The following is a 25627-nucleotide window of genomic DNA, read 5'->3' as shown; positions in this document are numbered from 1 at the left end:
CGCGCGGTGTTTTGCTGCGGCTTTGCCGTTGACGGGACGACTGAGCTACCTGAGGCGCGGGGGGGAGCGCTTCTCACGCTGCCGTTTCTGCGAGGAAAGCAGAGTTGAGGGAGCAGAACAGAAGAAGGAAAGAAGAAGAAGAAGAAGTAGAGGAACACCTGTCAGCTGCTGGTAAGTCGCTTACCCATTTAACCCATTGACACTTTCCCACTAACTTTATCCAGAAGCGCTTGGACGATCCCAAGTTGACAGTTCGGGGGTGATCGTTGACAGTTCCTACCTTTTACAGGGAAAGGTGTTGCGTGCTTCAGCATCGACCTTTATTGCACAAGGCTGATCATCTCAATACAGGATTACAATGTTCACTGTCTACAGGTGACTCCTGGGACTCCTACTTCCGGGCACTTGAGGCTTTTTTTAAAGCACGACGTGCAGATTACTGCTGTAATTATCAGTCCATTCATCCTTAAGCACGGAAACAACTTAATGCTCCCTTTTTGAGTTGAAATTTACCTTAAAAATGACTTGAAAAGCGTTTAAATCTCCATACCAGCTATTTTTCAAAATAAGAGCTTCTTGATTTCTAGGAAAAAGTGATGTGAAAGTGGCCCCCATGTTTGGTTTTGTTGGCTAAACAGTGGTCAGTGTTTATGACATGATTATAATTTATTGGTCTGCAGGTAGTATCCTCATTATGTCAATTTGTTTGAAATATTATAGTGAGTTTCCCACAGGTGCTAATCAGCTGTTCAGGTATATGAATATTCATTCCTCCTTCTCAATCTTTCCCCTTGATAAGCCGAGCTGCGGTCACCGTACGCCCACATTCAGAAAAGTACATGCCCAAAGCCAGAGTTGGATCCCACCTGCATGTTCTTTCCTCCTGTTCAAATAATATATATGCATGTTTTTAGACACATAATCACTTAATTCTTTTCTTTTTTTTCTAACAGGCTAATCTGTCATTAGAAAGAAATATTTTAATCTCTAACATGTGAAGTGCAGCTGATAAAGTGGGCCATAAATTAAGCTGTCAGCCTTATCTTACTAACCTATTTCTTTACTTTGTTGAGGCTAAAGAAAAGTGGGATCATTGTTGATATATAAGTTGTTGTCTATGAAGTTTGCTTTTCATATTAAAAAAAAATAATAATTTTCCTTAAGGCTGGTGAATAGGACAAATGTTACAAGTTCAGTGGTAATACATTTAACCGATAGTTCAGCTTTGCAGCAATGATGAAACCTGTTGCTTTGTTCATTTATCTTAATATATATATATATATATATATATATATAATTGGAGACTGAAACACTACTTCTGTCAATTAAACGTGCCTTAAGATACATTGTAACAACAAGAAATTATGAAAACAATTATTTTTCTCACTACTGGTATGCTTATCTACTTCCCTGGATCTGTCTTTAGGCTTAAAAGTACCTGCCTGTGTCGTGTTGTACTCGCAGTCTGTCACGCTCTATTCCTGACTAGCTATAAAAGGGGAAAAAAAATGGTTCCCAGAAAGGTGTTGGTGCTGCTGTTCAAACCAGTTTTTTAACTATACCAGGAAGTATCAGGTCTGTTCCAGTCTGAGCAGGATTTCAGGTCAAGATGATTTTATGAAAGATGTTATTTCTGGTATCTGCCTTTTCCTACCAAAAGTGCCAGCCAAAACTTAAAATCATGACAAGTTGTCTTAGTTACTTTAAAAAAAAAAAGTTTTTTGGCAGTGCTACTTAGGAAACTGTTGCAAAAATAAGATTCACGTCAGTCATGCAAAACCTGTTGGACCACATGATCTGTTTCCCCATCATGGCCCTTTAAATTCAAGAAAAGGGAGCTACTTTTCTTTTTTAACCAAGAACATTACAGAATGTGAATGTCCCATTAGCTTTTTTTTCAAATATGAATTTAACTTAAGTTAATATTAAACCAAAATACAAGAAAAGCGCAGTAAATCATTGAGACTGAATTATGTGCTTTTGTGTTTGTTTTCTTTACCCTTCTAAAGAACGCTGGTTCTGAGAATCAGCACTGTCGTAACTGAACTGTGTCGGTCAGCACAACCTGAGAATGTTGTGAGTGTGCATGAGAAAAGGTGCTGTTTATGCCCATCGTCCTGGCAAAGGTGGGCTGTAGTTCAAGGCTAAACCCATGCCAGACAATGCCCGGCCGCTCACACTTGTCCCCAAATTGTCATCCGACACATCCTCTTCTCACCTTTTTGAAATGGAGAAGAGCAGAGGAGCGCAAATCATAAATGATTCAGTAAAAGTCTGAATTTGGCTCTTAAGGATGTCGATGTCTTCGCTAAGTCACTTCTCATCTTGTAATGTCTTTAGGTGGATCGCACTTAAAAGTTTCATCTCAGTTCTGTTTTATCCTGAAAAATCATTGTTCATGTCTATTTTTATTTAAGATTTTTACTTTAATTACAGTTTAAGGGAATGAGTTACAATTTCTAAGTCATTTTCACAGTTTACCACTAGTAGATATACTTAATCTATTTGTGAACAATACTTCAACTCTCATCCGTCAAAACTTGAGGCATAGTTCAAGGTTTGACGTCAAAACTTGAATCATACCCCAAGAGATCCCGACTCTTCCATCAAACCTTGAACCATGCCTCAAGTTTTGATGGATGAGATCCCAACTCTTCTAATCAGCCAGTTGCATGATCGGAGCTCTGTCAACTTCTTACAGTGTTCTGTCTGACATGGTTGAAGGTTAAATGCAGGAATAGGAGAAAGGTTGGCAGATTAAACAAATAAATAAAAAAAGCAGTTCAACAAAAAGACTTGATCTTGAGAGTCAGTGAGACGTAACCAAACAAAGAAATGATGAGGTATCACAACAATCTGACAAGAAAAATGAGATTGTAGCATCTTAAAAAAAACTGAACTGAGTGACTCAAGTAAAGAATTCAGGCAAGGAAAAAATAAAATTAAAGTCACGTGTTGCCACATTTGCTACCCGTCGCTGCCCCTATCCCTTCCCCGCCACTCCCCCTTGACCGGCGCCCATTGGCCGAGCAGCTGGCACACGCCTCGCACTCTCCTCCTCTGTCCCTGCCACTCCAGTCAGAGCTGCACGTGACAAATTCATTAAAAAAAAATGTTGGTTTTATCTCCTTAGTAGCCATTTTATTTTTTGCTTTTCTCAGGGTGATAAACAGGTCTTTTAATTTTTAGAAGAATCAGTACAAGCACATTTTTGGATTTCCTTTCCAATGAAGGTTTTTTCTTGTTAACCACACCCACATTCCTGATATGCTCATAACGTATGTTCTTATCGTATGTTCTATCGGTTTGTTTAGCTTGAGCCAGAGATTCATGTGAGAAATTCTCACAATGCTAACAAGCAACAGGAAAATGCCTCTTTTGCGAACTTGTTTCCAAGATACTTTATTCCAAGTACTTCCCAATGACGCTCGAGGAGTTAGGAGGTGATAGATAGAAATCCCTAGGAGGAGTTTAAATTTGTTGCTGGTATTAAAAGTTTTTTTTTTTGTTTGTTTTGCGGTTCAAGATGGCAGCCCCTTCCAAAGGTCAAAGGTCAATGAAAATTTGTGGTTGTAGACTTAGGCTGTGTGTGAATTAGCGTGAAAATCAGCAAAAGTTCTGTGAAAATGTGACCATGACCATCAAGCCGTAGGTCCTGTGGCCATTTCATAATAATTTCAAGGATTCCTTTAGATATCTCTGATGTGTGTGTGTTTCAGGTTTTTTTTATTTTTCTTTGTCTTCCATTAGAGAGTTTGGTCCCATTGGTTTAGATCCCATTCATTTTTTTTGCCCACTGTGATGTAATAATTTTTCTGGGGGGGTCGTTCACTATGTCAAAAACTTATTTTCACCAGGTACTAGGTGTGTGCAAATTTTGATGAGCTTTTGAGCGTTTGGCAGGGGTAACATTTTTACTCAAAGGCGTAGTAAACAGAAGAATTTCAAAAACAAAATCATCCTTGTTGTACTGCGGAACCTAATATTTCAGTAATACTGAACTTCAATTTGAGTTTAAAGGTTAAATAAACACTAATTATCAACCCGAACACAGAGAAAACAAACTTCCTCATAATAGTGCTTGGTGAGCCATTATAGTCATTTGCTTCACAAAGCCTTTGTAGGGTTTTTCTTTAAACTGTCAATCTTTGTCTGAAGGTTTTACAAAATATGAGACCACCTCGTGAGGCACAAATAATTACGCAAAGCTCCGTGTTAGTTTATTCTTCTACACTGTTTGAACTTCAACAAGAACAAATCATGTCCACACAATATCTGCCATGTAGATTCATTACATGTTTGCTTTAAAGACGGGCTGAACAGGTGTGTGGAAGGAAGAGCATTACTTGCTTTCTATGTACATTTGTTTTCAAGTCAACCTGGATTGAAAAACACCATTTTTAACCAAACTCACCTTTCATGTTTTAAAAGAGTTCCCAGTGGTCTTTTTGTTATGTTTAGGGATTTTTTTAGCCAAAAAAAAACAAATATATTTTTTTGGAACATAGTTTCTGCAGAGCAGTAGTAGTTCTCCACCCCACTTCCCATCACCCATCTTTTTTCTTTTTTTTTCTCACTCTGGCTAGCTTACTTACAACTCCCAACCTAAATTTACTGTTGCTACAAAAAAGTATAAACCAGGGGTCTCAAACTCAACTTATCTTGGGGGCCTCTGAATGCAGAGTCTGGCTGAGGCTGGGTCGTATGGGGTTCCATTTGGGCCAAAAATATGTTTTTGCGTCCACTGTCTATATTTTTGGTCCATTGTCTATGTCTACTGAACGAATTTATTGAACATTTGTTCATGTCTATGAACTACTAAGCAATATCTTGTGAAACGACAGGAGCTAAGGACGTTAGCAACTGTTGCTAAGGACTTTTTAGATCCAACAACAATAGTAAACGCAGAGTCATAAGCGTAAAGCAAGCTGAAACATCACAAAGCAAATACAAAGTTATCATCAAAGAAGCGTGGACATGCAGAAAATATTGCTTAGTAGACAATGAACTTTCATATTAAGGCTGGGGCCGATAAATAGTAAATGGCGTATACTTTTATAGCGCTTTTTTACCTTCCTCAAAGGCCCAAAGTGCTTTACAGTCACAATCCCAATCACACACGCCGCTGGGGAACACTAGGGGCAATTTGGGGTTCAGTGCATTACCCAAGAACATTTCGAACCCGTAATCTTCCGATCAGGAGTCAACCGCCCTACTGCTGCACCACAGCCGCCCCAAAATATCCTCTTGGGACCCGCAAATGACGTATATGGATCTAGCCATCTACAAGTGGATACATCAGAGTGGAGCTTGTAACCTGCCGATAGTAGGTGTTACGCCACACAACTTTTTTCAAGCATTATTTAGTCTCCGCCTGATTTAAATAAAGAAATACTCAGGAATGCAGTTTTAATCTTAATTTTCTCAATAAATATCTTTCGTCATGAAAAGAAATGCTACAAGAACACGTGAAAAACAAGATTTTCATTAGAGCGAGACTTGAAAAACAACAAGTTTTCCACCACTTTAAAATCCAGTTAATAGGATGGGCAAAGGTTTATAGCAAACACATTTACTACTGTAGCAAAGTTAACAAGACATAAAAGTAACAATAATACTTTAATGAAAAGAAATAAAAGGCTTGGTTCTGTTTGAGTGTAAATGTTAAAGTTTTTCTGTTGGCATAAGCGGGAGGATAGTTGGAGTTTATCCTCTTGAGAAACAGGAGGGTCACGCCCTAATGAAGACCACAAGACAACAGCCGTGTACACTCCCACTCAGACGCTATAGAATGTGCAGTGATTATGGTCTTTTGCAAAGGAAGAGCTTTGCCCCAATGCTGATAGCGAGCACTTTCCAAGCTTAGCAGCTTACTCAGTTTGGGCTACCGGTTACGTAAGAAGGCTATATGCAGCAGAAGGCTAATCCAGTGCTTTGATCTTAATGCCAATTACCAGATTATAATGACGTTATTGAAATTAAGGTGCCTTGAGTTTGTAACACTTATCTCCTGAAGTTTATGTGAAACAACCCAAGAACTAAGAACCTGCGTAACATTCAAAGAAGTAGGACATCTTAGGTATTTCCATCCCAACGTTGCTTCACAAGTCAAATCAAAGTTGGCTGATTGGTTGTATGACAGCACAGGCCCAGGCAGCCATTCCCCTGATCAGTCTTGCATCTGAACGTAGAATTCACCCAGAGGCGGAGGTAGTCTTGTGAAATACACTCAGTGAATTACCTGGCAGAAGCTCAACATGTGAGTTTTGGTACGTGACTCTTTTGTGTGTGTGTGGGTTTGTTTTTTCGCAGTGTGTGGGGTTTGCATTCCACAAGTGGAAGACGTTAGATCAGATTATTCTCGAACCATATAAATACTGTAACGGGCAGGTCAAAAGTCATTCTCTGACAGCACTGTTTGAGTAAAAGTTTTACAATGATTCAAGTGAAGATAACCCTGCTGTGACATATTTCTGTAAGACAAATCCTATGGAAGTTATAGGTGATGCGATGCTTTTGTAGGTGATAAAGATCAAGTTCTTTTCTTAACACGTGTGCAGTAACAAGTGGTTATATAAAGTTGCTTTTGTTTTTTATTTTTTATTTTGCAAAAAATTCTACATAAAACTTTTGGATACAATCATTTATGGCAACATACCAAATCCTTCAAATTCCTTGTGTGTTTTTTTTCCCTTTTTTTTGCTCTTTTATCACCAACCCATCTTTATTTACCCAAGGTTATTACATAAAAACTTTTGCATGCATTTTTACTTTTTCTTTTGTTCCCACCTAAGGTATTAGTCAAAATTTAAACTACAGACCTTCAAGTTACACAGCCCAACAGCCCCAGCTGTGTGACAGCTGGGGACCTTCTCATGTTTTGCTTATGAAAGAAGCAAATGCAGCTCAGTGGAAAAAATAACATTTACGTCTGTGATGTAAAAGGTTAAATAAGAAACTGTTTCAGTAAAACTCTGCTGGGACTGATAATATAGTAATTAACATATTTGACATATCATGAGCAATTCCTAAATGTGTTTTAAACAGAAAAGGAAGTAATTGCTCTCAAGTTGCAAATATTGAGTGTATTTTGTTTGTTTAGTTTTATGTTTAGGATAGTTAAACAACTCCTGCTTCATGCCTCATTTGCTTGGAAATACATTTCTCCAAAGAAAAAAAATGTTGAGGTTTTTACTATGCAAATATGAAATTCATGATCTGGAGCCTTGGGTACGGTGGCCCTGAAGTGCAAATCGCACCTGGAAATCACTCAATGCAAAAACATGTTAAAGATCCCAATGAAAAGGAAAAAAAGCAAAAAACAAGACATTTTAGAATCCAGAGAAAAATTGCAAAAAATGCAACAAAATAAAAAAAAATAAAAATGTAATTTTTCAGAAAAATTAAAAAATATAATTAAAATGATATCATCATTCAAATCAATGATGTCCCATAAAACCCAATTTCTTTATGTGTTTAGTTTTTTAACACTTGCTTTGCAAAATTTTTTTCTCACAAAAATTGAAAACCAGGCACCATAGGACATCGCTGACCGAATGATGTTGTTTGTCATTTCAAAACTTTTATCAGTATGCGGACATTAAAGACGCATTTGAAAAAACTCAAACGTAAACATCCTAACTTTTTTTATTTTAGTATCTGGAAATTACTTTTGTTTCGTGAAACATTTCATCTTTATTTCGTTTCTAAATTTTTTGAATTGTGCTTTTTTTCATTTCTGGAAATTGTATTACATTTTTAAAATGTAATGTTGTTTATTTAGAAATTTTTAAATAGTCATAATCTTTAATATGTTTTTGCCTTGAGTTATTTTTTGACATAATTTGCCCTTCAGGGCCACCGTATTTAGCTCCTTGATGCCCTTTAATCCAAATATGCATTAAAAATACCTCAACTTCAAACCCACCTTAACTTAGCATCTACATGTATGGAGAGAATTTAGTATCATCCAATTTGTGAGTTCATATTTTTTGATTTGTAACTTTTGTCTGTCTGTTTGTGTGTAACTTTGGTTTTGTGCATGCGTAACTCTTGATTTGTAACCCATACAATAAATTTTGTGTGTAACTTTGTGTACTTGCAATTGTGTATTCACATGTATAAAAATTTCAAAATTCAAAAAAATAAAAAGCACGGCTTACGCACGCATAACTAAAAAATACAACAGCTAGAAACTAACTACACATACATCTTTATAAAGTACGCACCATGGCGAAGGCGCTACAGGGAGAGCGCAGTTGTGAGGGAGCAATGACAATAGAGAAACTTTAGAGTGTTTAAAAATGCATATTTAGACTTTTTATACTAATTATCGATCACATCTGTTAATGAAAGTGTCAAGGTTAGACCAGATATTATTCAAAAAAATCTATGTTCAAAGCGGCTGATAAGAAAACCCTGATGACCCAGCATTCTAGCAGCATTTAAACGCATCACCTATAGACGAATCTTGGAGATGTGAAGAGTCTCACATCAGATTTGTGTATAAATCCGGATTTGTGTATGTATTATAAGTGATTGTGAGTACTTTTTTTAAGATTTGTGTGTATTTTGTATATATATATATATATATATATATATATATATCATTTTTTTTTGTATTTCGGAATTTTTGTACACGTGAATACGCAATTGTAAGTACACAAAGTTACACACAAAATGTGTTGTATAGGTTATAAATCAAGAATTACGCACACACAAAACTGTAAGTGAAACTTTCAGGAAATAAATGTGGTGACTTGTTGTTTGTACATAAGACGTTAAATATATGTAAGTTTTTTGTTACAAATAATTTAATTGCAAGCAGAAAATCCCATTTACTTATGATTTTATGTTACTGCAAATTAATGTTTGTTTTTCTCCTGTACAAACAGCTGCACACACCTTTGAGCTCTAATTTGTAACAAAAATGATTCCAAAGTGACAGCATGTAAACAGATAAACGGGCAGTAATAAGTAATTCTCCAGAAATTTGCATTTTCTTTGTCCGGCCCTCACTTCTCGCTAAAGAAACATCATCCGTCTCTTCTTCTAATCTGGTAAAATATCTCCCCTGTCTCCCTTTTCCTCCTTCCCACCTGCCTCGACTGTCAGTCCCTAAATGAGAAATCAAGCAGAGTGCTCTTACAGCTGCACATGTCTGGGCAAATGCAGATGTCAAAGTCGTGTGGAGGGGGAATCTAGGCGCTCACAAGCCACCCTCCTGCTTTGTGTGTTGGTGTTATGGACTCGCGTTATGCAATCAGTTTTGCTGCATGTGCCAGCTGGTAGTGGTAGTCAGAAACTGAGAGGATGTTTTTTAATCCTCAGAAAAACAGTGTTTTGATGACATTTGTTTGTCTTTATTTAGATTTTCTCTTAAGAGTATTTGCTCGCTGTGGCTTAGTTTTGAAGGGCAAATGCTCTAAAATACCACAAAGCTCCTAAACTTTACTTTAAAAACATTTAACCTGGTTTTTCCTAAAAAAAAAACTATTTTTTTTGTTGCTTTCAGCTATTTTTTTTAATCTTTGACTTGTTATAAATCATAAATGTAATGTTTGACTGTCACAAACAGGGCGTGCTTTATAAGAAAACACACCAGTGAAAAAAAAGACGTTTATTAATTGTCACACAAGCATGTTGTTCTTCAATAAAAGCTGCAAACCAAACACTACAGGTCAAGTCATTTTTCAAGGGCACAGATCAAACTGTTCTCCCATCCTTACGTTTGTTTTCTTCTCTCCTTACAGGCGGGGCTCGGGGTGCTATGATGAAGAATGACGGGGGAGTTATTCTCTTCTGGTTGCTGCTTTTATTTACGTTGTACGCAAGAGGAAAAAGTGAGTCTGTTAACATATTACTGTACTCCTAAAACGACATTTTATCACTGAAATGAAAACAATTAATTAATTTTCTTTGATTTTCATCAAATTTTGTTTCATTAAGTCTTCAAATACCTGTAAAACGTGTCAGTTTGCTTAAGGAATTAAATATTTTACACACATTACATAGAGTATGTTTTCTTAAAAACAAATTTTTATTGCATCCTTAAAGTAAAACTGCGATACAAAATTGAATTAGTTTTTTTATTAACATTTTTATTACAATTATTTAATATTTAAGCTATCTTGTAAATATTTAGGATTATTATGCACGTTTTTGTTTAAGTTTGTTATAATGTTTAAAAATGATTAATATAAATGTAAGAAAGTAAATACAAAATTTAGGAAGGAGTAATATTTTACACCTAAAATAAAAGTGTTTGGCTTCCACTTTTCTTTTTTAAAGAAATAAACTTGCTTGAATTTATTTTAAATTAAATTGAAAGGACTAAAGCCCGTGTAAAAGTTGTGTTGAGTTTGGACATCTGAGATGTCTGCTGGCTGCAGAAACAAGAAAGAAGAGCCAAAGATGCACACTAAATAAATAATAAGAGTGACGCCTTTGGACAGGGATTTTTATTTTTTGTTAATCACACTCTGCAAGCGACAAGTAAACACTATACTAAGCGTTAATTTATTTTTTATGCGTTTTTTTTTTTTAAAGGCTATAGCGTGCCAGGAAAGCCAACACTGACCAGATGTCGTTCCCCTGAAAAAGAGACCTTCACCTGTTGGTGGGAGCCAAGTTCTGATGGAGGTCTGCCTACCACCTACAAACTCTACTACCGCAAAGAGGAGTGAGTATTCCCAGCATCGAGCGCAGAAATGTTTGCTTTAGTGAGTTCCCTGATCGAGCAGGAACCTGTTGGGCCCGTTTGAGTGGATTGTTTGGTCGGTTTGTCGTTGCAAAAACAAACTCAGCAACCTAGTAAGAAAGGAGGAGCTTGATAATTATTTAAAAAAAAAATATTCAAAGCAAGTCACTGGCTTTGAAAAGCCACTTTTTCTTAAGTAGATCTTAAAGATTGATTAGGTATCTTGAAAAATGTAAAATGAAAAGAATTGTTAGCAAGCCAAAGCAGATTGTTGTGGTAATTTTGCAAAAAGAAGTGCCTGAGGTTCAGCTCTGCAGTGGCACGCAACGCCACGTCTGAGCCAAACTCTTGTTACTTTGAACCACTTGGTGGCAAAATAATCATTAAAATATAGTATTTTTTGGAGACAAATAATAATAAATTTAAGGAGCTTTTTTTAAATACAAAAAGTAGATTTCAATTATTTAAATAAGGCATTTCCTTGAATTAAACACCACACTTAAAACGTTTTTGTTTTGGAAATATTGTGATCCTGTAAAAAAATGTAAAAAAATAAAAACAAAACTCCAGTTTCTCAGTTCTGTTGCATCCACAGATCCTTAGAAGGAAGCCCACATATTTTGCTTTTTGGTGTGAGTAGACATGTGAGACCTAACCAAATATTTTGCCTGTTTTCCTTGTTGGTGGTCCAGGTGTTTTCTGTGTCATCTCTCAGTTCGTTGGGCAACAAATAATTGAATTTCCAGGGTTGTAAGCAGATGTGAAGACGGGCTCTACCTTACTACAAAAGACAACAATTCTGGCATTTGAATATTTATATTAAATTATTTTTATGTTTTTGGTCTAAAAGCTTAAGTTTGAAACTATGCAAAAACTGAAAATCACTGAATGGAATTTACCACATAACTATACAGTCATCCAACCCCTGATAAAAACTATCTGTCATAAAGTCCATCCATTTTTTAAAACTTGTAATATCATTTTCAGGGATATGGGGTTGGCGTTGCCTGTCCAGGCTACTGTTGCGGGCTACACTCGTGTCATAAAGTCAAATTAAAACAAGACTTTCATGAACAGCCAGAGACAAGAACATGTCAGTTTGTTAATGCAGAAAGCCGGTTCTTGATTTCTTTAGTGAGGTTGTTACAGTTTCCCCGATGAGAGTTAGTAATCTGACCTCAGGGCGTGTTTCTGCATAAATTCCACTTCTAAGAACAAAGAGTAAGCAACAAATGAAATCGCACTCAGCCAGAATTGACTAACAGTGTAGCTGGCAGCAGACTGTACTGTGGGGAACCCTTGGTTTCACTGTCTGTACCCAATTTCTGATTAGTATAAAAGCTTTATCTTTCAACTCCTACTTATTCTTATTTTAGAGGTGTCTTCTATTATATATTAAATATAGCTTGTGACTGCAAAACTCAATTTACAGGTTTTGTATGTGAAAGTAACACATATAATTTAGCTCCAAGAAGCCAAGCTGGTGCCATCTAAATATACGGATTATTCATAGAAATGGGTGTCTACATTTAGAAGATTACAGGGCAATATTGCAGTGACATGAGTAGGTTTAAGAGGATAAAGGTTAGTGTGACCATGAATGCTGATAAGTGAAGAATAAGGGAACGCTCACATAAACAAGAAAAGTACATCTTTTACATGTTTTAAAAACATAGGCAAAATGTTTGATGCAATTATCTAGAGATCATCTCAGAAAATGTAGCTAAGTTTTAAATCAATGATTTAGTCATGTATGCTTGAAAAGGTGGAAGGAGCAGCTTCCACAAGGATTTCTCATCTCTCAGAGTATTCAAAAAGCAGTCGACCTCTGAGCGGAAAGTTGCAGATTTGATTCCCAATTTGCTTGCCGAAGTGTTCTTGGGCAAAACATTTCATCTCCCCCCTTGCTCCAAGTGGTCTGCTTGGCGCCTTGCATGGCAACTCAGCAACAACCAGTGTTTAATCTATGTGGGTGAAAGGGAAATTTGACTTTAAAGCGCATTAGGGTTTAATAAAAAGGGGGAAAAGGGGCTCTATAGGTGTAAGCCATTCACCACATTTTTTTGGACTCAACTTAAATCTAGCTAGCTAGATTTAAGCTAGCTAGCTAGATTCCAGCTATATAGAAATAGCCCAATTGCATGGGAGTGTTCCTGAAAGGCACATGTCAAGTTAAGCACATTTTCTTCTTAAGTGAGCACACACCCCAAACGAGTTCTGCGTGTTTGTGGCAATGTTGCAAACTAAGCAGCTTACCTACTGAACCTTATGAATTTTCACACACTTCTCAGCAAGTGTCGGGTGCTGTAGGTGTAAAAGAGAAAATATATCTTCTCCTCAACTGATTTTACAAATCTGTTTTCAATATAAACACTGTATTATAACACAATCTTAGATCTGATACAGTTCATTAATAAAGCTTCAGTAAATAAGTCAGTATCTGAAACATATCAAAGATGTCGCCTTTTTTAATAATACAACTTTTTAAATAATTGATATAGTTCAGCTGTAAATTTGCACAAGTCTCACTCCAATCTATAGCATTCCCAGCGGTCTTTTAATTATGATTATGCCATTTATCTCGTTTTCTAGGATATAGTTTCTGCAGAGTGTCAGCAGTTCTTTAGGAATTTGCCTCTTCGTTGTGTGAGCTCCCTGTTTACGTGCTCTTCCACTTTTTTGTAACACATTTTTCATCTGCTTTCGTCACAAAAACTAGAAAAACTAGAACCTCAGAAATGCAATTTTAATCTAATTTTTTTCATATTCTTTTTCTATTATGAGAAAGAAACGTATTAAAAACATAATTTTCACTGTTTTAAAACAATCCTTCAAACACTGGGAATGTTTGAGCATAATTTAGTTTCTTCAACTGCAAAGAATTAAATGTTTGCCTTACTTAAAGTTTTCTAATACTTTATGAACATGCCTAATTTTTTTTCTTTAACTTTTCCTTCATTCAAACGCTTCATTAAATTGGTTTTTATTAGCTGGAAGCACATTTATTTCTTGGCAAGAAAACTAAATTGATTTAGAAAAATCTGATAATGACAAAAGATTGGATTTTCATTGTTGAGTCAATGTCCTATGGATTTATCTAAAATGTTAGCACGTAGGAAGAAAATTTAATTAAGGTCAATACAGAGGATCTCTGAGTTTTGACATTTATTAAAAAAATAGATTACAATTCATTTTTTTCTTAGGCTGACATTTTATGTGGTATATTTGTTGTAAATGTTATCTAGAGAAGCAGCTGGAATGCAATCTTTTCTCATATGTGTTGTTGTCAAATGTAGTTGTTCAGCTGTTGACTAAAGGTTTCAAATATCTGTCTAGGAATAAAAAGAGACAGTTCGCTTTAAAAGCCACAACCAGTTAATCAGTATATGTTTATAGGTAAGTTAAAATTAAACCATCTTTTTATGACTTTACAGCTTTAACCTTGCCATCTGCCAGTTAAACCACAACAAATTGGAGCAAAAATCAGTGACAGCAGTCAGTGGCTGGTTGATGAGAGACAGACAGAGATGACAAAATCCTTGAACCAGCGAAGATTCAAAGGAGCTAAAGATAAACAATAGAGCGCCCCATAAAAGATAATCAAGGTAGAAGAGGAAGAAATAAATGCATTAGTTATATTCAGTGATGGATTACCGTAAGTTAACAGAAACAACTAGTCTCGACTGAGGTTTAAAAAGTCACTAATTAACCTAACAAGCTTGTTTTGGGAGGAAGCAGGTGTTCACACACTTCTCGAAGACTTCACACAGGGAGGCCCCGAATGAGGCTGTGATGGATCAGCAGCCGCCACCACGACACCGTTCAGACATGACACAAACAAAGCTCTAATTTGATGTTCCTTCATGGGTTGTGTAGGAGCGGCACGGACGACCTAATTAATCTACGTCTCAGCAAATCAAAGGTTGTTATTAAGGAGGCAACTTTTATCTAATCTTATTAGTGTATAAGAGGTCAGTCAGGGCATTGTGTTCTCGCTCTATCTAGGTTTCGCACGTGTTTCTGTTCTCACATGTTTGGAGTTTCATTAGTTTTATTTCAAAGTTTATTGCACTTTAATTGGCAGTATTCTACATTCACATTCAGACATGTGAGTTCAAAAACTTGCAATGACACATGCCTACTATATATAGTGTTCACATTGAACTACCTAATACTAGCACTTATGCATACAGTTGGAGGCTTAGTGTGAAAAGTGGTTCAAATCTCATGATTCTTGTTCCATTATTTTTTTTTTCCCCCAGCTCTATTCCGATATATGAAAGACTTCCGACTGGACACAAACTGCATTTACCAAGTTCTCCTTCTGATCAATTTTCAAATGGTTGGCAGTTCTGTTAATCAAAAAGGACGCCATTAGGGATGCAACAATACAGTTAAACTGAACCAATTTAAAATAATTAGAACTGACTTACTCGTCCAAATAAATAACAGCAGCTAAACATAATTTATTCATGCAAATTTAGATTTTTTTTTTTGCAAAAAGGTTCGTTTCTCGATTGTTTTTATCATTTAACAAAAACTTTTATTTTATGGGCTCCAACTCCGTAGGAGGGGCATGGTTGTTTCTGGCAGGGAGGAGGAATTACCAATTAAAATATTCAAATACTCAAGGGTTGAAAAAGCTAGTAAATAATATAAAAGGTAGCCTCTTTTTATTTCTTAATCCAGAACAGGAAAATGTCTTACATTTAATGGATATTTTATTTAAATCAAAACTTTTTGTTCTTTTTTCATATGTAATTTTTTTCATTTTAAATTGAACCATTTATGTTTTTTGGGAAATAGACTAAAAATCTGTTGTTTAGGTTAAATCTCAGTCTGTTTAAGTTTTATAAGACTGAAACTTTTTCATTCTTCATTCCTCTGAGTCAAAGTCTGAGCTGCAGAAAAAAAAACATCAGATCCCTCAGAATCTACACTCTGATCTCAACAAACACTCCAGGTTCTTTTCATTCATCAACTCTGTTCAGTGTACTGGGATTTAAACCAGCACTGGTTGCTATGTGCTGCCAACCTTCACGTCAGCAGAGCTATTTTCAGTGTCATCTTGACAACATAATATCCTGAAGTCAAGGAAACATCAATACACAAGTTGGAGCTAATAAGAACAGTGATTAGGAGTATGAAACACAAAGGTGAAGCAGTGATAACAATAGTTGTACAATTGTCTCCTTCAATACCTCTGGATATTTGTCCAAATATTTTTTAAACCACTTTTTTAACCAACATAAAAGGGGCGGAGCTTCAGAAGTTGCAACCCCCCCCCCACACACACACACACACCCCATTTTTGAATCAGTTTCAGTATCATAATTAACAAAGTTAAAGAAATCATCAGTACAAGACTTCATTTAGTGAAAAAAAACAGAAATATGTCATTTAAATTTGTGTTAGCCTTCCACTCTACTGTTCTCATTTCCCACCCACAAATAGTTCCCCCCCTCCCCCATGTAAAATGTTCTGGCTCCGCCCCTACAATATGACATAAGAAAACAAATCATCTTACTATTCTCCTGTTATATTTTTGTCAAAAAAATATAATTTAAGTTTAAAATTATCTTAAACACAACTTCAATGTTTTTATTTAAAAAACACAGGGACAAAATGCCTTTAACGCCTTTTAATTATGAGAAATGTTCATAAACTACGGTGGCCCTGAAGCTCAAATCTCATTAACAAATCACTCAATGGAAAAACAGCAATGAAAAAACTATTTTAAAAAAGTAAATAAAAAAGCATTACATTTTAGCAATCTAAGAAAAAATCCATAAACCAAAATACATTTAAAAAAATGGAGCAAAATAAAAAATGAAACGTTTTGGAATAGAAGTTAATTTTCAAACATTAATATAAAATGTTTAAAAAAATAAATAGAAGTTTTATTAATCCCAAAGGAATTTAAAAAACTGCCATCTGTTTGTGTTCACAACCTCACTAGCAGCACATGTATTAAAAAAAGAAGAAAACCATAAAAGTTTCAAAGATCAAAATCTATGAATTAATATTACAATATATTCAAAATAACACAACAAAATGTATAGGTACTATGGGACATCTCTGAATGGATGATGACTGTGAATTTTTATGTTTGGGTTTTTTATTAAATTAATCTTCCTGTTCACCTACTAATATCTTAAAAAAACAAGTTTTTTTAAAACAGATTTAATGTCCAGAAATCAACATGAATTGGTGCCACCCAACTAAACTTCTACACTTCTGTAACACTTATAATAAAGGAAAACCAAGACAATATGCTTGTTAGTGTAAAAAAATAATAAACATAAGTGCCACAATGCCACCTGCAAACTCCTTTTTAAAAAAACGTTTTTCCCATTTGACCATTTTAACTACCAGATCAAAAGTAGCATCATATGGTTCATGCCCGAATGGGAATCTCTAAAAAACAAAGACAGCAAACTGAAACATACTACATCAAGTTTGGGATTTTTAATACTGTCAAGTTTTCATTGACTGTTCATCTTAGCTCTCATTTTCTCAATAAGGAGATCTGGTGGTTAGCACTCTTGCCTTGCGGCGAGGTTCAAATCCCGGCTGGATCCTTTCTGCGTGGAGTTTGCATGCTCCGTCTCCTTGTGCATGCGTGGGTTTTCTCCTCCCACGGCCAAAATGATTCTTTATGTGTTAATTGGGGATTCTAAATTACCCCTAGGTGTATTTGGTTGTGTGTCTTTTCGTGGCCCTGCGAAGGACTGGCAAACTGTCCAGGGTATCCCCCACCTTCACCCAAAAGTAGCTGGGTGGGCTCCAGCAACCCCCTTGACCCTGGACAGGATTAAGCAGATTTAGAAGATGGATGAATGTGCTCAGCAACAGAATCCGCTGTACAAACAAACATAATCACATACTCTTTTCTGTTTTTCATTCAGCAGCTCTGATGTAGAATATGAATGCCAAGACTACCGCACAGGTGGGAAGAACTCGTGCTTCTTCAACAAGAACTACACGTCCATCTGGGTCAACTACAACATCACCATCGTTGCCATCAACGCTTTGGGCCAGACCTTTTCAGACCCAGTTGACATCGATGTTTATTATATTGGTAAGAGAATTGTACCTGCGGCTGTTATGATGATTCAGTAGAATGAAGATGATGCTACATGTCTTGTAGGTGCAAGATGCAAAACTTTTATAAAAATATCTCTAGGAATTTGTCCTGAAATGTCTGATATAAAATCTAAACATTTCCTTTCTGAAAAATAATTTGCAGGCCACTTTTTGTGTCAGTGTTTAGACATAAAAAATAAAAAGGAATTACACAAGGAACGCAATTCAGGTCAATTCTGTCATTTAATTAAGTGCATTGTTTTCCTAGTGGAGCCCAATCCTCCAGAGAACCTAAACGTGACCATCCAGAATGACAAAGGTTGGCCCTTTCTGCGAGCATCATGGGACCCGCCGAAAAAAGCTGACACCCGCTCGGGTTGGATCACGCTCATCTATGAGCTGCGCATTAAGCTGGAGGAAGAGGATGAATGGGAGGTGTGTAAAACTCTGCTGGTTGGCGTGTTTGCCTCTCAAATGTGGAACTTTGCATGTAGCAGGAGAAGAAGAGAATTGTGTGAATGCTTCCAATGTGCGCCCTGTATTGTGTACATTTTGACTAGTTTATATATGAAGACTATTTTAGGCAACAGGTATTATTGTAACAACTGTGTGTGTAGACAGGCCCCGCCCATTCCAGATTGCTATTTATACCTGGTTGTTTTATGATGTATCTCTTTTTTCTCTAAACTGCCCTCTTTTACCTTTCTTTATTGGGATTTCAGTTTTTAGATGCTTATCAAAAAATTTGGATTCTTGACATTGATACTTTGAAGAAGTTATTTGACGGATGCTTTAACCTTCGCCTGGATTTTAAAAAAATATAATTACTACACCGTGTCAACTGCTAAGTCCACCACTGTCTCAGAGAAGTTATAGTCTTTAAAGAACGTGCTTACATTTGAAGACAGTATTGAAATCTGGCTCATCTGTGTCATTTTGTTTCCAGATTCGCGACGTGGGCCAGCAGAAGGTGTTTAATATTTACGGCTTGCAGTCAGAGGGCACATACGTCGTTCAGATTCGCTGTAGGCCTGATCATGGCTTTTGGAGTGAATGGAGTGCCGACGTCCAAGTCAAAGTTCCTAACTGTGAGTCCTTCCTTGCTAAGTGCATTCACAAAATAATCTGTGTTTATGAGATAAAAGGTGATGGAAAAAATAGGCCTACAGCTAGAATGTATTTTTTCACATTTTTATTTAACTATGCTCCTTTGAAATACATGTCTAACAATAAAAGAAAACATTTTCATCATTTCCTTTAATCCATGAGATATGTCTTTATCCATGTGTTTGACAAGAAAATAGACTGTAGATTTTGTATTATCAAAGTAATCAGAGGCTTAAAATAAGATAACTTAAGTACTCAAACTAAACTTGCTTACATTTCTTTTTTTTTTTTTTTTTAGATTTACGTCGCAACAGGTCCACCTGGATAATGATTATAGTTTTCTCTGCTGTAGTCTTTCTCATCTTGAGCTGGTTATTACACATCAACAGTCGGAAGTAAGAATAAAAATACTTTCTCTTTTACTTTTATTTTTTACTCTTTCACAGGGCACCGTGCTCCAATCCACTGGATTTACATGTCAAAGTCATAAAAACAAAAAAAATGGAAGATGTTTGCTGCCTCCTTGCAAATGAAAATACGATTGTTAATACTAGAGCTTGAAATTATAGTGATAACATAAAGTTGTCAACCAAATCAATTGTGAATTTGTGTGATTAATCGGAATATTTATTTGCAACTTGCAAAAAAAAAAAGTATTTTCATCACTCAGAGACATTCCAAAATGCTCGGGTGTGACTGTATCCTGCTCCCTAAATGGCTCTGAAATGTCTTTTATGGATTGTCCTTGACAGTAAGCATCCAATTAAAAAAAGGACCAATTAACCACGGAAAATAATTACAGCGACACAGTTTAGTTTGCAAAGCTGCATTTGACTTTATTTAACAAAGCTGTGTGGAAGGACACATTTGTTGTACGTAGATATTTAGGTACATATTTCTATACATATTTACTGAAAAATAACTTACTTAAAAAATAATTCTCAGCCTGTTTTGGGTACTAACATTGTCATCCCTCAATGCGTGAATTTATTTCCAGCTATGAAAATAAAAATATCCCTGTTTTATTATTTTTTATTTATTTATAAACATCCCTAAAGATGAGAAATGCTTCATTTTTAACTGTGAAATTAAAATGTTAAACTTTCTTCCTGACATCTGTACAACATGAGTAACATTTCAATAGACTCACATAAAGCCTGACAAATCATCTTGAAAAAGACTGCTAGAATATTGTTATATTACAGTCTTTTTAATGTATGCAAATAGTCTCATTTGTCTGATATAATATAACACGGTGCTAATTAACTCTTCAATAATGTTTGTAAAAATAAATCTTCTCTAGATGCTATAATTTGCAGAAATTAAGCTTCCTGTTGAAATTAGAGAAATTAATAACCAGAGAACCTAATGATGTGAAGAGGGAAGGAATACGGATGCTGATTGAGTCCTAACCTAATTTGGACCAATCAAAGTGATGCAGGCAGATCTACATCATTTGCAGAAGGAGGCCACAGTATAAAGAAAAAAATAAGTTGCACAATTTAGCAATGATGAAAATCCACAAGCTGTGAAGTTACAAAGCCAAATATTTAAGTGTTTTGTTTAGTTTTTGGTCTTAATCTAGCTGTGCATTTCTGAGTTCTTGCAAATCTCAAAGAATAAGATGATTGCTGCAAAATTTGCTCCACAACAGGTCATGTCAGATGATACTGACCTTGATATTTTCTTTTTGAAGTTTGAAGCACTGCCTTCTTCCACCGGTCCCTGGTCCGAAAATTAAAGGATTTGATAAAAAGCTTCACAAGGTAAAGTGCAAATACTGAACTGTGAAAGTGTTCAATATCATTTTCAATTTGTGTCATTATACCCACCTAACTGTTTGTCTTTGTTGTGTAGAGTGGAAAGTCGCTGGATGCCTTCAAGTCACTTGACGTGCCTGATTTTCCCCACCACACATTCTCAAAGTCTGAGGATTTGCTTGTGGAGTTCATAGAAGTCTACGTTCCTGAGGAGCAGGAGCTGATGCTGGAAAAGAGCAATGATCTACACGACGGCTGTCTGAAATCTGAGAGCTCAGTGTCTGACTGTGATTCTGGGCGAGGCAGCTGCGACAGTCACACTCTGCTTTTGGATAAAAGTGGACAGCAAACAGATACCCAGGACAGTCAAATAGATGAGCAAAGGCTCGGGGAAGATCTGCAGGATGAGAAGCTGTCCTATGCTCACCAAGACATGGTTAGCCCTGATATGTCAGCTGGAAGGGTGAAGACGTGGCCTTCTGTCTTCTCTCCTCTGCCTCAGAACCGGTCTACCTCGGCGGATCAAGCTAGCTCTCTCGAGATGGCCAAGCAGCACTGTCTTTCAGACAGCCTGCTCCCTTCAGAGTTTTTAACCTCCTACCATTCTCTGTCTGGCCATGGCACCCGGGATCATCTAGGATCAAACTACTGGGAGTTTAACTTTGGCAACAAGCGACCTAACCTGACACAACCCCAAACAGAAGCCCGTCACCAGGCCCACAGCGAAATCAACATCTTCACCACCGGCGTAAAAGCAGAACCCACAGCTCTGAAGTTCCCCACTCCCCGATCCAGTGATTACGTGGAGGTGCAGAGGGTTAACGAGGAAGATAGCATCGTTCTCCGTCCAGTTGGCTCAAACTATGACAAACACTTTGAAATCCAGCAAGGAGAGGAGTACAGCAGGGTGAAGGGGGTGGACAGTGACAATGTGCTCCTCCTGCTTCAGAAAGAGGCAATGGAAGAAGAGATGGACATGTGCCCCTGTGAGCAGTTGAGTGGCACAACGGAGGCCCACTACACAAAATTTTCCACCAGTCCAGAGAAACCCACAGCCTACACACATCCTACACCACAACCTCTGGAGGAAAGGGTAGTTAATGGTTATGTTGACACTGCCACTATGTTCACCATGCCTCCTTACTAGATGCAGAGAAAGCACATACGACAACAACAAAAAGGTAGTCCCAGACGCATTGAGTCCTTGGGACTGAAACAAAAACATTGAGGCTGTCGCTAAGCCCGTTCCAGCATGTCAATGCCTTTACTCACCATCGAAATATAATAGTAGGTATTACCTAGTAAACAGAGTTGTCGTCTCTGCACCTTGATTATTGTACAGTATAGAGAAATGCAGGGAATTCCCTAATGCTACGTTCACACCGGGCATGTGTTCAAGAATGCGATGAACACAGGTGTTTAAACATGCTTTTACCCTTGACCCTCTTATGGGGTCCAGATGATCCACCCTTTCATTGATGTGTGATCCCTTCTATGACAAAGGTGGACAGGGTTTTATATCTACCACAGACACCAGTGAAGATAAAAAATATTTGAAAAAAAGTTCAGCGCGCTGTCTTGTGAGGTCCAGAAGGATAGCACAGGGGTTACGCAAATGGTGTTCATACTGGACCGTTGCTACCCGATAATACAGCACATTCTCACTTCCAACTCGTCACATGTTAAATTTTGGTTAAGGATACCTCCGCGTCAAAAATTGGCACGTTGGGTGACCCCAACTCTTTGTTTCTTGATGTGCAGGCTGTTCCCATTAAATCACGGATCCCCAACCTACGGGCTGCGAACCAGAACCGATCCAGCACCAGGATGTGGAACGTATCGGTACCCTAACCCAGTACTGGTTCGCGTCCGGGCCCTGTTCATGCCTGGTATCATGTCTGGTACCGATACGGCAATGCGTTTTGGTACTATCCTATGCCAGGATAGGGTAAGGATACCAGTGCTGGGTTAAGGTACCGGTGCAAGGTGCAAAGGGTTGCGCTCCTTGGTTTTTCAAACAGCCAGCATGTCAAAAAATGACAAGTTGGGGACACCCAACACGTCAAAAAGTGGAGGAGTTTTTAACTATGCGTCAGTTGGGAATGAGAACGTGTTGGATATCAGCACTTGTACCTAAAGTTGGAAGAGACTTGGTCGAAGTAGTGCAACTCTTGTTGCAAGCTTTTTCTTTCACAGCTCTATTCCAATTTATGGAAGATTTGGCGTCAAAAATCATAATTATTCATTTCTCCTCCATGATCAATTTCTTAAACGGTTGGCACTTCCGTGAACTAAAAAAGCTGTTACTCGTAAGTCACTACAAAATTCAGCTAGTTCAACTTTCAACACATATTCAGTTAAATTTTGTACAGAGAGCCCATAAATTGTCTTAAAAAAAATGCACGTACTGATCCATTAACATGAGAGTTTTGAAGCTTAAAATGTGCTTTTTCATAGACATTGGAACACAATGTGAACGTAGCATTAAACAGCACAAAAGTTTAGAAGAAATCCATTGTAAAGTAGTGTCAGGTATTTGCTAGTTTTTAGCCATACACGTCACTATCAGATGAGACTCTTTCTATAAACTAGAACAAGATGTATTTTAAAGTTTGTACAAAATATGGCTGTAATGGTTTTTGTAAATTTGAGAGAAAGCTGTTGCACAAGAACCATATAGGAGAAAATTAGTAAAGCAATATTCTCCACATGGACACATTTATTTAGAATACCAGCATATAAAAGTTAATTAAATCAACTAAGATGACTTTATTCATCCCCTATGGGGAATATCATTTGTAGTATAAATGACAGAAAAAATATATTAGACCAATAAAAAATAAGATATTTTGAGAAACTTGTGAGAAATGTGGAGGAGGAGAAGAAGAGAAATTATTGTGTCTAGTGACATGCCTTGCTGATAATGTGATACAGTGTTTGGAAAATGTCTTCTAGAGACATTTTTAGAGGGAACGTACAGCCAACAATAGAGAGACTTCAGGTATGCACATCTAACTCAGTTATGTCACTCCTGTCCAGTCTGAACAGGTTCGAAAGTCTGGATTGCGTTCCTCCAGGCCTGTCTTAATAAAAAACAATTTATGATCATATTCCAGCTGTGCTCTTATCGCTACTTCAGTTTAGCTGCTAATTCTTAAATACTTTTTTGATGACAAGACAATAAATAGGTGTTTGGCTCCGGTCCTGCTGTACATTTTCATGACTCTTTATGCAATCCTTGGAAGATATTTGGATTTTGGGAAAGTTTGTTAGCTTCCCTTGTGATATGTATCGCAATACCCGAATCACAATACGATATCAATAGCGATATATCCCAAGACTGCACCAGAGCAATTTTTCACTATTTTTTTTAAGAGTATGACTTGTAATATTGTAACAAAATGCTAAGCACTGCAACTGTATCTCATATACAAGTTGCTTTTACCCAAGAAAATTCACGGTGTAATAAATAGTTAGTTAAATATTTCCATGTCAGCTTTTTTAAATCGATAAATGTAATAATAAATGAAGTATCGCGATACAACTTCCAAATCAATTTTTTTTGCACTCCTAATTTTCATGGTGATCTCCATCACTAAACGCTGCATAAAACCTCAAGGAGAGGTCACTTTTACTTAACGTTGCTGCCATAATAATGAAAGCAGTGCATGCAAAGAGAAGTGGAGGGTGTTCTACCTGTACTTCTATTAAAAACAAACATAAGTAAGTGCAAATGAGCACGGTGTGCTCAGAAGACAAGGAGGCACAATTGGTTTCTATTTCTATGCTTTCAATTCTTGAAAATATTTTCTTTGTGGAGCCTTGGTTAAAAAAATGAACTTGTTCATAATCTATTTTTGCAGAACTTTCTTGACTCTTTCACACCCATACGTATGGAACAATGTGCATTTGACTACAAAAAGAAAATAGCTTTTTTCTCTGTGGTACTGTTTTTTTTTAAACTATATTGTAACTTCTTTCATTTATTCAAGATAAAATCTTAAAGCTGCGAGCTATACATTTTGTGTTGTTTATGTGGATGAATGGCAAACAGAACGCCTGAGCCGCTGACCAATGAAAGAATTGTGTTGCTTTGCTGTTAAAAGGTTGTTTTTTGTGCTAATATAAATTCAAAACAAATGTGATCTGTTTTTGCAAAACATTTATGCCAGAAAAAATACTTTGATGAAAGAAATATATATATAAAAAACACAAAGCTGTTTTAATTTTAACCTTTATGGAGCATTGAACTGTTTCTATGCATTTGCCAGTAGTAGTTTGACAGACTTATTTTCTGTTTGTAAGGAAAAATAATGTCTGTGAGTGCTTAGACTTGCATTGTTATTATATTTCAGAATTGCAGAATAAATGTAGATTTGAACGTTTAACAGGGCCCTCCTGAAACCTCATATTAATATTTCTTCCATTCATCATATATATATATGTTTTTTGCTTCAATTTATGAGTTGGACATTTTGATAAAGGCTAAACGATCTAATAATTTGTTGTTCTATAGCTTTTCACAAATTTTTCTTCTTTTTCTATATGCATTTTTGTGAATTTCATGAGTCAGATTTAATTATTTGTGAAGAAATTGTGTCATACTTGGATATCTGTGGAACATTCTGTTTTTTCTTTGCATGCGCCTGTTCATGTTGCGACACGTTTGTAAAATGGTGACACACCCGGATCTTTAGAAAAGCATGCTTTAAGGATTTTTATGTATATAATAAACTGACATTGTGAACATCACGCCTGCTGTTCATTTTTAAATTTAAAAACACATTTTCTATTTTAAATATTTCAAAATAAATCATTTGACCTTTATTTGTTACACTTTACGAGTAAATTATACTAATTAGCTGTTGGTATTCTAACAGTCAATTATATAAACCACTGTATTTAAGTAAACTGTAGTTTTAATTACATGTTTATTATTATTATGAACATATTTCAGTACAATATCCAACATATG

At 36.4% G+C, this 25627-nt stretch overlaps 1 protein-coding gene across 2 annotated transcripts; it reads left to right on the top strand.

Annotated features, from left to right (window-relative positions):
• prlra (prolactin receptor a) lies at positions 1-25404 on the top strand. 2 transcript variants are annotated; one of them, XM_024299702.2, is made up of 9 exons: positions 1-171; positions 9753-9842; positions 10549-10681; positions 17611-17780; positions 18054-18220; positions 18732-18873; positions 19191-19287; positions 20589-20658; positions 20750-25404. In XM_024299702.2, exons 2-9 carry the CDS (start codon positions 9770-9772, stop codon positions 21797-21799), a joined length of 1902 nt encoding a protein of 633 aa, XP_024155470.1. In that variant the 5' UTR covers positions 1-171; positions 9753-9769; the 3' UTR covers positions 21800-25404. The 2 variants fall into 2 exon arrangements, with proteins under 2 accessions (XP_024155470.1, XP_024155469.1); XM_024299701.2 differs by having other exon boundaries at positions 6-171; positions 17608-17780.
• Positions 25405-25627: the final 223 nt, after the last annotated feature.

This window comes from Oryzias melastigma, linkage group LG12 (genome assembly GCF_002922805.2).
Source record: "Oryzias melastigma strain HK-1 linkage group LG12, ASM292280v2, whole genome shotgun sequence".
Taxonomy (NCBI): Eukaryota; Metazoa; Chordata; class Actinopteri; order Beloniformes; family Adrianichthyidae; genus Oryzias; species Oryzias melastigma.
Note: the sequence above shows the minus strand (reverse complement) of the source record. Positions and strands in the feature narration are given on the sequence as shown.